This window comes from Camelus bactrianus, chromosome 18 (genome assembly GCF_048773025.1).
Source record: "Camelus bactrianus isolate YW-2024 breed Bactrian camel chromosome 18, ASM4877302v1, whole genome shotgun sequence".
In the NCBI taxonomy this organism is placed as follows: Eukaryota; Metazoa; Chordata; class Mammalia; order Artiodactyla; family Camelidae; genus Camelus; species Camelus bactrianus.
In genome coordinates, this window is record NC_133556.1 from 35,684,013 (window position 1) to 35,697,968 (window position 13,956).

Below are 13,956 nucleotides of genomic sequence, written 5' to 3' on the forward strand. Positions count from 1 at the left end.
TTGTCTAGATGCCGTGCCGGCGAGAGGGGCTCAGGTGTGTGAAACTCTGAGGGAGGGCTCTTCAGTAAAATACACACATTCAGTCACCCATCCACCCACACACACCTCTAAAGGTTGTGAGGGAAACAAAATAGGAAAGATAAAAGAGCCATACAAGGTTGGGGGCAGTCTCAGTTTCAGATAAAGTCTACCCCAGGGGTTGTCAAGCTATGGCCCTCGGACCAAATTCAGTTGCCAGCTGTCTTTGTAAATAAAGTTTTATTGGCACACAGCCACACCTACTTGTTTACATAATGTCTATGTTTGCTTTCTTGCTACAAGGGCCGTGTCGAGTAGTTGCCAAAGAGACTGCTCCAGCCGCAAAGCCTAAACTATTTACAGTCCAGCTTTTTACAGAATGAGTTTGCTGACCGCTGCTCTAAACTTATCCCAGCCCAGGGGAGCTCTGGGGCGCCCACTGCTCCATCGAGTTATCCCCACCTGTGAGGCCAGGGGCTGGGCTGTGCACCTCGGTGTCAGCTGGGCACTGGGTGCTGCCCTCCCCTGGTGTGGAGGGTGAGGTGCGTCAAGCAGACTAAGCCAGGATGGTGGCTCCCCGTCAACTGAGAACAATTTTCTGGACATTAGGGGCAGCTGTGAGCTGTTAGCAGCCAACACAGCAGCTGGGAAATGCGTAAACATGCTGGGGGAGGGGGATCTTCCAGGGCACCACCAGCAACTGCTGCCACATTAATCTGGCTCTCCAGACACGCTTCATGAGGCTAGAGAGAACCCTGGTTTCCTGCCGGAAGCTGGACCATAATGATCTCACCTGGACTCCCTGACTCCCACCTCACTCTTGCCTCTGGTCCGTCCATCTCATTGCTCTCAGGGTGAAGACAGACACGCTCACCAAGTTCTACTGGGTCCTGCCGGCCTCTCCAGGCCCACTTTGTCCCACCTTCCTCACACTCTGGTTAGAGACTGGGGGCGGGGCGTGGGGGGGGATCTTTCTGTTTGTGAGGATGCAGCGTTCCTTCCCACTCGAGGCTTTTGCCCCTGCTGTTTCCTCTGCCTGCGGCACCCTCCCCCGCACATTCCACCATCCACCGCCCTTAACCAGCGTCTAGATCTCAGATCTCAGCTCGGCGTATATTTCCTTGGAGAAATCTTCCTGAACTTCTCTTCCCATGAATCTCATTCCCTCTAAGTAGCCAATATTCAGTTTGTGTATCTTTATGTATTTCGTTCAGTCTTTGCAAACCACAGCACACAAAAATAGGCATAGATTTTCCTTTCTTTAAACCAAATGCTATATTATTTGCATTACTTTGACATTTGCTTTTTCCCTTTAACAATACAAACCTTAAGAAAATTCTTTAGTTTGACATGTATAGCTAACTGATTTTTTTTTTCAATTTTACCCTTTTCTTTTTTTTTAACCAAAGTATAGTTGATTTATAATGTCATGTTCGTTTCTGGTGTACAGCATAATGATTCAGTTATACACATATGTATTCTTTTTCATATTCTTTTTCATTAGAGGTTATTACAAGATATTGAATATAATTCCCTGTGCTCTACAGTAGGACCTTGTTGTTTATCTATTTTATATATAGCAGTCTGTGTCTGCTAATCCCAAACTCCTAATTTGTTCCTCCCCACCTTCTTTGGTAATCATAAGTTTGTTCTCTGTATCTATGAGTCTATTCCTGTTTCGTATTTACAAAAGCTTATTTGTCTCATTTTTTTAGATTCCACATATAAGTGATACCATATGATATTTGTCTTTCTCAGTCTGACTTACTTCACTTAGTATGATAAAATCTAGGTCCATCCATGTTGCTGCAAATGGCATCACTTCATTCTTTTTTATAGCTGGGCAATATTCCATTGTATGTATATGTGTGTGTATATATATATACACCACATCTTTATCTACTTATCTGTTGATGGACATTTAGGTTGCTTCCAAGTCTTGGCTATTGTAAATAGTGCTGCTGTGAACATTGGGGTGCATGTACCTTTTGAATTTGAGTTTTTTCCTGAATATAATATGCCCAGGAGTGGGATTAGTTAACTGATTTTTAAGTCATTGTTTTCTAACAGCTGAATGATATCCCATTACATGTATGTCTATATCATGTACATAATAGGGATGTACAATCATCTAAGAATTCCTATTTTGGTAGGAGTTCAGAGTGCAGGTGGCCAACGAGAGATATTATAAATGCCAGAATAATATTTATATACACTAGGGTGGTTTTTATTTTTCACGTTCCCAACAGTGGTGCAAAGAACATCTCTGAGGAAATAAGCTCACATGCTGCTACTTCCATTTCTGAAGGCTCAGTCCTTCAGAAGTGGTGTTATCTGGTCAACATACACGTGCACTTTATATTTCAATACACACTGCCAGATTTCTTTCTGCAAATATAGCAAATCGCCTGGCCACGATGCATTTTTGAGACCACTCTGTTTCCAACATCTTTGCCAGATTGGTGTCCTTCAAACCTTTCCATTTTTGCCCAGCTCTCGGCAGAGGAGTGGCTTCTTGCTGTCCTGACTTGCATTTCCTTGGCTGTTACTGAAGCTGCTCATCCTTTCACACGTACATTGTTTTGATAACAGACATAGCCCTGCAGCGATAGGACCTTGTGTTAATTTGGTGGGGAGATGGGAACGTTTTAAGCTCATCCTTTGCTCTTTACCCATCCGTCCTCGGCTGCTTCCAGCGAAGCCTGTACAGGGGGTTGTCGCTGGTGAACCTGCACATCCTCTGCCGCTCCCCCCTCTCGGGTCCCCAAAGGGTGGGGACTTTGGGTCTCGAGGGATGTGGCCGTGGGCAGGGTGGGTAGCAGGTCCTGCCCGTATGTGACCATTTCCCTCTGTTCTCTTCGCTTCCAGACACCGCCCAGGCAAACAACGCAGTGCCCACCTCCCCTTCGCTCCAGCAGATGGGCCATCCACATTCCTACCCGAGCCTGGGCCAGATCTCCAACCCCTACGAACAGCAGCCGCCCGGCAAAGAGCTCAACAAGTACGCCTCCTTGAAGGCGGTCGGTAAGGGCTGTTCTGTTTCTCCTCTCTCCCCAGAACTTCTCTGTTCCTTCTAAGCTTCCTTGCCTCCTTTTCTACTCCTTTTTCTATCTTTCTGGTCTCTCTCATCTGTCTGTCTGTCTATCTATCTATCCACCCATCATCTATCTGTCTACCTTTCAAAATTTCTCTGTCTCTCATATAATCTGGGCCTCTCTGTTTGGGACACAGTTCACTAGTGACCAGAACCCCTCAGCTGCTTTCTCTCAGCCCCAGATCTAATCCTCCTTTGCTGTGTGGGGTGGGGTGAGGGGGAAGGACACCTGTGGGGGCTGTTTCCCAAGGAAGAGACCATGGATACTCACCTGGTCCCACTGATACCTCAGCCCCTCTGTCATTGACCATCTGTCCGAGTGAATCCTCCCAGAACCTAGACGTAGGACTCAGGACACCTGGTTCCCAAACCCCCTGCCCTTTCGTGGGTGACACTCAGCATTCCCACCATCCATCCGCTCCCTGAGAAGTCGGTAAGCCTGCACGTTCCTATCCTGGCAGCTTCTGCTCATCCAGATGTAGATAGTTCCTGGGGCGGCAGCCTGGAGAGCTACTGTTACCTGAGTTCTTATCGAGTGTGAGACGTTGTGTTGGTCCTTTTATAGACACTGTCTCATTTTGTCACAGCGATCCAAAGAGGAAGGCATCAATATTGTCCAGTTTTCAGATTCGGAAAGCTGAGACTCGAAGAGGCTAGTTTAACTTGCCCCAAATCAAGCAGCCTCTGGGCGACTTGAACTGAGACTTGGACTCGTGTTTTTCACTCCAAAGCCTGTGCTCCTGTTGCTGACCACCCCCACCCCCACCCCCAGCCCCGGGAGGGTTCAGTCCGTCGCCCCCAATTCGTACATGAGGGAGTGTGACAGCGACCCTGACGTGACCTAGGCTCCTGAACAGATTCCTCCTGGCTGCGTTCTGTGGGATGGAAGCCACAGCCACAACAAAGTCAAGCTCTGGGGCAGGCAGAAGACCCACGGACCCTGTGCTTCTTTTATTACCAGCTTCTCATCCTATTTCCTTCCCCCACTGCCAAGCTCCTCCTTGGACCTGGGATAGGAGACACTTGCTAATCAATTCCAGTATGAAATCTTAACTACATTACCAACTGAGGACAGAAACCAAAGCACAGACACAATCACGTGTCTAGGCTGCTGTAGTAACCATGGTCTATGCACTTCAGATTCATAGAACAAGCATACTGGTGCCCGGCAGAGGGCCAGGCACATAGTTGAAGCTTAGCGTGAGAACCAGAAGTCTATCTTTAGCAATTCATGTTCCCCCATCTCCTAGGACTTCCAAATGGGATCATTTGGAAAAAGGTTGAAGGGTGTTTATGTATTATGTGCTTCCTAAATCCCAAGCTTCGTAAGATCTTACACACCTGCCCCCCATTTTTCATGTTGAATTTTTACATCCAACTCAACCATCATCTACACCCCATGACAGATTTCCTCTATTCCGTATTGCCTGTTTCTATAGCATATCCATCCTGAGCATGTTCAAAGAGACGCAGACATTACTAGGAAGGGATGAGGGCCGCTGCCTAGGAGAGAAAGAGTTAGGGTATCTGTGTGGATGTAACTTCGGAAGCCTTCATGCATGATTTGGTAACCTGCCTCCCTCTCTCAGCCTTGCATTTGGGTGATAATTAGCATCTGCCCTTACATTTGATTCTTTGGGCATAAAAAGAATCTACCCCAGGAGGGAGGGTATAGCTCAGTGGTAGAGGGCATGCCTAGCAAGCACAAAGTCCTGGGTTCAATCCCCAGTACCTCCATTTAAATAAATAAGTAAATAAACAAACCTAATTACCTCCCCGACCCCAAACAAAAAAACAAACAGAAAAAGAATCCACCCAGACATCTTTTTTTTTTTTTTTTTTTTTTTGGAACTGGTCACATTACCAAAAACAACTCATGTCTTCAACGTACGCTTGGTGTCTCATTCCCCCTCAACACCCAGTAGCTCTTTGGATAAATCATAAATTGATATTCCAACAGAGTTCCCTATTTACACAAGGCTCCTTTGTATAGCAAAGGTCTGCCATGCCTTTGGAATTAAATTTGAAGTCTGAAAGTTTCTTTGACTTTGAGTAACTCTTTCTTCTACAACGCAGAAACTCCTTAAATGTTTGTTGAATGAATGAATGAGTTTGTCTTCGACAAGAATCAAAGAATAGCTTAGTTGGAAGGGAGCATCCTTGTATCTTCTAAAAACTCTGAGGGATCTCACTTGGGGGACCCACCCCAATCCTGGATATGGACCGTGTGCTCCTCTTCTCTGTCCTTCTTTTCTGACTGTGACAAGAGTTCACAAGCTTTATCTGAGTCACGGATGGTCCTGTGAATCTCTAGCAAGTAGAGGTCCCGAGAGGGGCAGGCTGAGCGACTGCCTGACCCAAAGGGCTACCCAGGAGTCCAGAGTCTGCCTGCCCAAATGACATGCAAATCCCATAATAAACATTCTTTCAAGGGTTCTTTATTAAGATACAATGTGACCATGGTGTGAATGAGGAAATGCATTTCATTATCAAAATCATTACCACCCAGGAGAGAAGCTGTTTAAAAAGTGGTCTGCTGTTGAAAGCACGGCGGTCTCTGAGAACCAGACTCATTTTCTGAAACTCTCAGTTCAGCAAATAAGCGGAGGCTTGGACAACCTTCAGGGTTAACTGCCAAGTTCACAAGCTCTTCTGAAAAATAAATTTCTCTTGGAGGCTCTAATATTCAGAACATCCGGTGGCTTTGAGCCGGTCACCACAACCCTCTGATCTAAGCTGCTTCGTGTGAAAAATGACGAAGCTGAATTCTATAGCTTCCAAGCTCCATTTTAATTTTACAAATTAGAAAATTGAATAATTCTACTCATCCTTGTTATTAGAATGCTTGTGGGCCATTAAGTATGTCCCATTCATTCACTACCAACTCTGGGGAGAAATGGGTGGGAACTGGTTGTTCTTAAGAAAAATTCTGCCCCCCAAAAGCCTTCATGTCTATCTTATTTTTAATTTAATTTTATTTAATTTTGCTTTATCTTATTTTATTTTATTTATTATTGTTTGCTTGTGGAAATCCTACTCATTCATGTCTAAAGAGAACTCTTCTCTCTCTATAATTTAGGGATTTGGGAACATCTGGTCACATATAGCATGTGGCTACAGAATGACCTCTGTTCCCAAGGAGTTCACTGCCCAGTTGTTGGTAAAAGATTAACACGCACTAGGGAAATGTAAGGAGCTAAAACCACGTGGTCCTCTGTACAAGAAGGAGTGATGGAGTTGGATCATTTTTTGTTCAGTTCATTCATTCATTCTCCAAACATTTAATCTGGCGTCCCTTGACTGTAAGGTCCCCCGAGGCATGAACCAAGTCTGTCTCATTCATCAGTGTATCCCCAGCTCCTATCACTTTGAAGGGAACTCAATAAGCCCCCCCCCCAAACATATGGGCAAAACCGGTGAACGATAATACCACGTGACAGGCGCTGCTCACATCAGGCCAGGAGCAGGAGGGGACTAGCAGGATGCTAGACTGTAGCACAGCCTCAGCAGTGGGTCAGGACTGAGTTCAAGATTTGTTTCACATGTTTATTGCAGAAATTACTTAACCGCCTCAGGTCTCAGTTTCCCCATGTGTACAATGGAGATAATAAAAACACACAACAACGGTTTCTTGGGAAGATTCAGCGATGTAGTGCAGGGAACATGCTTAACTCGGTGCAGAGTCAGCCTTCCGTCCATCCTGCCACATATGAGAGTCTCCAGGCAGAGTCGTTTGCTGGTCATATTTTTTCCTCGAATCTCCAAACACACCGGTCCCGTGATTTACATGCAATTGGTAGATTTCATTTTGAAGGAAATACAGAGTTGTGTCCATATCCTTCACTCCAGTTTGATGGGGAAGACGTGCACGAAGGCTAACTCATTTTAGGGATCTGATGAAACAAACAAGCAAGCAGACAACAAATGACTTCTCTGAGCTGTGCTTAGGGCCGGCAGAGAGACAGCCCAAACCTCTTCACTCTCCCCATCAATAGCCTGGACAAAGAAGGCCCATGTGCCCAGACCTACGACTCCTAAAATCCATCAAAGAAAGGTTCGGTTTTACTCAACTAATGCTTCTTACTAAAGTCAGAAATGTGGGGTTAAACATTTTAGAAATATTTTCTACTAAGGAAAGTTGAGATGTGTGTCTTGTTCTAGACTCAGCCGAACTATAACCTGAAAATCCAGTTAAGCACACACATCCTCTGGCCTGAGCCACTGGTGTGATGGGTGGTTACAATGTGAGAACCCACGTTATGGCTCCTCTCCGGTAAATGTTTCCAAGACAGTGGTGAAGATATCCCTAAGGGTCATCTGATGGTTCAGAGATGGGTGACTCCTGCTTCCAGAGCTGGCAAAAGACCACTTTTTTTTATTTTATTAATTCCTGATGAGCATTGTAAAGGAAAAATCACTTGCACATTGGCTTTAACTTCTATTGGCCTCACGTCGAGAGGTTTTTTCCCTCCAGGTATCTGAGAGTTTAAATCCTTGGCTGCCTAAGGTTCCTGACCATGTGCCCTTCAGATGCTTCAGCGCAACTTATGCTGCCCAGGGAGATCAAGAGAGGAGGCACCAGTATTACTGATAAAATGCTACGGTGCCTTTGTTTGTAGTTCAAAATTTTAATAAGAAAATCTTTGCTCTGTTGCTGTTTGACAGTGGACAGACTGTTTTTGCTAGCACCGTGTTCCATTTTCCAACAGTGCCTTTTACCACCACGGCAGCAATGCACTTCGACGCGGCAAGAATTCCTTTTTCACTCTTTCTGGAGGAATCACATGTGAAAAGGCTACATGATACATAAGCCCTTCCGCCACTGCTAGTTTTTTGTTTGTTTGTTTGTTTTTTAAGTTATGGAAGAAAGGGAGCTAGTATCATTGAACTCACTCTCAAACAGTACACCTCTGAGGGAGGTATCAGGCCCAATGCTTTGCAGATGGGGAAACTGAGGCCCAGTATAGTTAAGTAATTTCCCTACAGTCACACCCGAAGAGCCAAGAATCATATTCAGGGTTGACTGATTCAGGCCGTCTTCCTCCCACGGAATGATGCTGTCTTCCGCAGAGCAATTTCTGGCACCGGAAGGGCAGAAACAGGCAAAACAAAAATTGAAGAGGCCCATTCTCTTCTTTTGTAGGGGAGAACTTACTAAGGTAGTCATTGTTTTTCTTTGTTTGCTGAGTATAACTGAGGTCTAACGTTTTTCAAGTATATGATAGTCAAGGTATAAATTGATATATATAGTACAATACACAGGTCATAATTTTACAATAGTGTGATTGTTGAAATATACATTCACTAGGGTAATTAATATCCTGTTAAGGATAAAAAATATTTTCATCTCCCAGAAAGTTCCCTCATGTCCCCTTCCTCATTGCCTTAGGCTCATCCCCTTTATATAAGGGTTCAATTTTTCACCCAAGAAGTATTTATCTATTGTCCACTAGTGCCACCAAGCACACAAGGAGACCTTAACTATGTATTTGGTAGTTTGTGTGACATCTTATTAAATGCCCTTATTAGCAATGGATTTATGAAACAAAATTTGTTACTGCCTTGCCAGAGCTAAGCCCTGTCTTAGGTAGTGGGGACAGAGGTGACCACTGGATGTTTCCTGCCTTCAAAAGCAAACAGTGATGGATTTGACTTGGGGACAAGGTGGCTTCCTTGGGCCCAATGACTCAGTGACGCCAACAGGCTTGTGTCCACCTGCACAGGAAGATCTGGGGCCACGTCACTATTTCCAGATGTCAGTGACCCTGTCTCAGAGGAGAAGAAACACCAAGTCATCCCAGGCGGGTCCCAGTTAATTTTAACTTCGTCACTCGTCTCCTGTCATTCCAATTTCCCCTCCGTTGTGAGTGATGAGGGTGTAGAGTTCATATCCGCAGGGGGAACGTGGCAATTTAAGCGTCCTTTGGCACGCCTGGGAGGCCAACCAGAAATGCTTAAATGGGGCCGGATCCGTGCTCTGTAATCATTCAGATCACAAACTGTTCCCTGCGTCTCCTCCCAGCTGGCAGCCTGATATCTCTGGAAATTGGGCAGAAATGTTGAAGACTTGGTTTTTCCAGGTAGATTCCTAAGAAAGGACAGGCGAGCTAGGAGCGCACGCTGATTGGTCAGGCCTCCAGCCAATGGGCAGAGGCTGCTGCACGGGCCCGTGGGTGGGTTTGCCCCGCTTTGAGCAAAACCCGATGTTCCGGAGGAGGCCTGTCCAGGAATCCGGGGTAGGGTGCTGCCATGTTCAGCCAAACATCTGAAACGGAATTCAATTCAGACAAACCGATTTATGATAAGAAAAATTCCAGGCATTATGGGATTCTCAGATAACAAAACTGATCCCTTTAGCGTTTAGGGGAATTCCTTTCCTTAGGAAAAGTGACTCTGTGGAGAACCTTGAATTCATTCATGCATTCAACAGGATTTTGCAAACACAGACTGGGTGCCAGGCAGTGTGGTAGGGCGATCTCCACCCTCTGCACTCTCCACCCCTCGCCTATCACCCAGCATTTAGAGCTGCAGTCAGCAGAGCCTGCCCCCACCTTGAATTTGGAGCTAATAAAGCACCCCCGCCCCCCTTTTTAAGAGGGAGATTGCAGTAAAAGATAAAAATTTCTCTCTTGTCTACTGAATGTTGCTGTCAGCCAGAGTGACCTCACGTAACTCAGATTTTCCTTTCTTTCTTAGAGGGTTGAAATTTAGAGCCAGATTCACCACCTGAGAATTCTCTCTCTCCCTGAAAACATCTAGGCCTTTTTGAGGGAACCTCTTTTGATCCTGTGTTGGGTGTTATCTTGACAGTGCTTCAGGGCCTTGCAGAAAGAGGTGTTCACATAATCACAGTTGTGCATTTGGTCCCTGGCCCTCTTCCCCAGGTCCCCTGAGACCTGCCCCCCTGGGAGGCTGCAGCTGGGGTGCCAGCCAGCCGCACCTGGGTGTGAGGGCCCAGCGCACACGGGAAGCTGGCCAACAGATCAGCATCTCTCCATTGTTATTTTTTTAGGAAGTTCTGAGGGTGACTGGGCAGTGGCGACACTTAAGTCACCAAAAGGTACCGTACGGCTTTTTCTAGCCCTCTTGTCCAGGTGTTGTTGGATTTGACGTTAATCGGTGAAGGCACAGAGTGTCTGTGTGTGACCAGTGCACACGTGTGTCCGCGTTGGGTGGACCTGCAGGTCCGTCTGAGTTCCAGTGTGTTGGTGTTGTGTATGTATGTGAGTGTGTGTGTGCGCGCGCGTGTGCACCTGGCATGGCGTGTCTCTGCTCCGCTCTGTTGTTGAAAAGCGTACTACTCGTCATTTCCCAACATTCATTGCCTGAAGGAAAATGTCACTATCAGAAACCACCCCGGGTAAGACATCCAGGAAATGTTGTTTTTCCTCCAGAAGCTACACAGGCAAATGGCAAAACATAAGGTAAATTAATGCAGGGGGAAAAAAACACACCTTCTGAGGGAGAGGTAAACAGAGTCAGGTTGTTAGGCTTGGGTCTTGGGAATGATTTGGCTTCTGGGGAACAGGATGCTATTTTCAACTTTCCTGGCAACCGCGGTGAGCATCAAAAGTTAAGGAATTGTGTATAAAATAAACAGCAAGGTCCTACTGTATAGCACAAGGAACTACATTCAATGACTTGTAATAGCCTATAATGAAAAGAATATGAAAAAGAACATATATATGTATAACTGAATCACGACGCTGTGCATCAGAAATTAACACAACATTGTAAATCAGCTATACTTCAGTAAAAAAAAAATGTTAAGGAGTTGGTCCAGTTGAGTCTGTGAGCTCACTGGCTTGGGTGGCCAGGCCACGTGGTAGCTGTAATTTATTAACTCCCTGCTCTGTGCCAGACAGAGGGCTGGGCCCTTTCTGTCATTGGATCACTGAGTCTCCCATGCCCCAGCTGTGTACACATTGTCCCTCTCCTTTAGAGATGAGGACATGGGTGTCTAAGTGAAGATAGGTCTTGCTTGTCTAAAGACATAGAGCAGCTAAGTGGCAGAGCTGCAATTTGAACCCATATCTTTCTGACTCAAATGCTTAAGTTATTTCCCACTGGGTTGTGACGGGAGAAGCTCTTTTCCAGAACAGACCGGAAACTCAGTTCTCTTCTTTCTCTACTCCTTATGCTCTGTTGGATTTGATGATCGGGAGGATAGAGCTGACCAAGCAGGTGGAGGTGAAACTCTTTAGTGACCTTGAACTGGGAGAAGTTAGAAGACATTGCAGGGCTCTAGGTAAGATGCTGGCAGGATCATTTTGCTTTCTCGGAAGATAGTTCTAGTTTCCAAGTGGAGACTGGAGGTGGGGTGGGTGGGCTGGAGTTGGAGTCATCCAGGTGGGCGGTGACCTGAACTGGGGTGGGTAGAGGATGAAGAGAAGAAAAGGGAGCAGAGGATAACGAAGAGACCGCGGAACGCAGCGAGTGTGTGCATGGGCGTGGGGAGGAGGCGGCTGTGGGCCGACCGACCTGCGAGTCTCACGTTGGCCACTTAAGTGTGTAGCAGCGGCCCCCTGGAAGGTTGTTAAAACCCAATTCCTGGACCCCACCCCAGAACTTCTGATTCGCTCGGCCTTGGGTGTGTCCTGGAGACTCAAATTACTGACAGTCTCCCAGGTGATACGGATGCTGCTGGTCTGGGGACCATAAAAACCACTTGCGGGAGAAAAATCTTGTTGGGGAACTAAGACCTTTGGATTGAGTCTCCAAGCATCTTTCTGTGAGTTGAGGATTCTGAAAAGAGGAGTCTGACCAGGGTCCCAGAGGCTCGGAAGCAACTTGAGCCCTGGGGCGAGGAGAGGGGATGAAGGGGGTCACTCCATATTCCAGAATTGGGAGAGAGAGCTGTAGACCCATGTGTCTAATGAGCATCTCTTGATTACCCAGTTGTTGCCTTGAGAGAGGCAGATTTTTGGGTCTTGCATTAGATAATAACCATTCACATGTCAACGTCCATTTTTAGAAATGCAAACAATTTGGAACACGACAGACCTGCTAATTTGAGGCATAAACTTTTTTCCTCCCTTCCCTTGTGAAAAACAAAGCCATTATGATTCCCGTGACAGCATTTAGAGGCAGTCAGCCTCCCTGTCTTTATATCAGCTGGTTGTTGTCTGATGCATTTAGAAGAGATCTCAGGACAGGTCAAAAGCAAGGGCTTATAAGCTATTTTTCTACTCAGACCAGGCTAGTTTCCACTGTTCTGTTAAATGCGCCTTTATTTATGCTGCTTTGTCTGGGGAGGAGAAAGGGGGTCCCAGAGAGGGATGGTCCAAGTTCCTCTGGGGTCACTGATCTGCCCCTAGTGTTTCCTACTCGACCTCCAGACACTACATAAGGCATGATGACAAGGCTGGGTGTTCGTATGTCCCCCCACCACCCACCCTGCCACTGTCTTGAAGTGGAGATACAGTCGGGGTGTGATGCACTTAGCCTCAGACACACCTGGGTTCCACTCGTGGCCCCGTCATGGGGTTAGTCTTCTTGCCTCCTCCAAGTCATTCAACACCTCTGAGCCCCTCTTTTCTGATCTACAAAGTGGAGACAACGCTCTCACCTCCCCGCTCGGTTGTTGTGAGGACGAGATGAGCTAATGCGTACGACATGGGTCCAGTGCCTGGCGCGTCCAAAGTGATCAGCACAGGAAGGTGTAACTGGCAGTGTTATTAGTATTATTATCAGGTGAGCAAATTAAAGCCCTGAAAAATCTCATGGTAACAAAAACTGTCAAACTCTGTACAACCAATCATTTCGCAAACACATTCGATGTCTGATCTCTTTTCTCTCCAGAAAACTAGTTCACGTCTTCAGATCCGGTGATTTGAATGGAACCCACTTTGGGAACACAGCGCATGGGCAGAGGGGTGCGTGTCTCGTGGGGAGGTTGGATAAGGAAGCAGTAGCTGGGAAGGAGAAGGACTAGGTCCCTGAAGATGCAAGTCTCCTGCTTCCACCTGTATCCACTGTAACTCACCTTGGAGGGGAACATATCTGCCAGGAAATGGCAAACAGATTTCACCAGTTTGTACTATTCATTTTTCACTACCTGAGGTTTCCAGGGCAAGCTGCTCCCTAGGGTCGCTGCTGTGGCTCCACTCGTGCCCAGCCCCGGGGACTCCTGGCATATTTACTTAATAGCCAGGATGGAAGACACCAACCTCAAGCCAGTGGACTTTTCTAATCAATATGAAGGTGTGTCTTGGAAATCTTTTATTTTGTAAAATGAATCTTTGAACCTAATCCAGTGCCCCACTGGAGCCCTGAACGTGGGGGAAGCCGCAGGCGCAGCGCAATGATGTACTCACTCTGGCTCTGGCTGGAGTCAGGTCATGTGGTCTTGTCCAAGCCACTTCCATCCTGACTCATTTCTGCCATTTTCAAAACGGCGGCCACGATAGTGTTCGCAGCCCATCAGGCTGGGGGGGGTAACTTTACGAGACAATGTAAATAATACCCTTTGATGAAGACAATGAAGAAAATACACTGTTTCGCCCTTTGAGCTTCCGTAGGCAAGGGGACTGAGCCCCCTTGTTGCCGAAAGCCGCACCAGACATTACATCACACCCAGGACCAGGTCCCAGAGCTCAAAGAACGGCTTGAGAACTTGACCCAGGATCACCAGCGATGCCTCTTACCAACGTCAGTCTGGGCCCGCCCATTCCTACAGGCATGGGGCCTCTACATTTTTTTCACTTTTCATTTCACATGTATTTTTAAAACGCACCTCCTGGGTAATTCTATGTACACTAAATTCTGGACCTACCTTTTTCTCAGACCCAACCCTAGATACAAACACAGTGTAGCCCAGAGCACCAATGTTCACATGCCAGCTT

At 46.5% G+C, this 13,956-nt stretch overlaps 1 protein-coding gene across 1 annotated transcript in view; it reads left to right on the forward strand.

The window, feature by feature from the left end:
- The window catches only part of SHISA9 (shisa family member 9), a 266,046-nt gene that overhangs the window by 235,151 nt on the left and 16,939 nt on the right, over positions 1-13,956 (forward strand). Inside the window, exons 3-4 of the mRNA XM_074345433.1 lie at positions 2,887-3,042; positions 10,125-10,172. Coding sequence (XP_074201534.1) covers positions 2,887-3,042; positions 10,125-10,172 — 204 coding nt within the window. The remainder of the gene's footprint in view (positions 1-2,886; positions 3,043-10,124; positions 10,173-13,956) is intronic.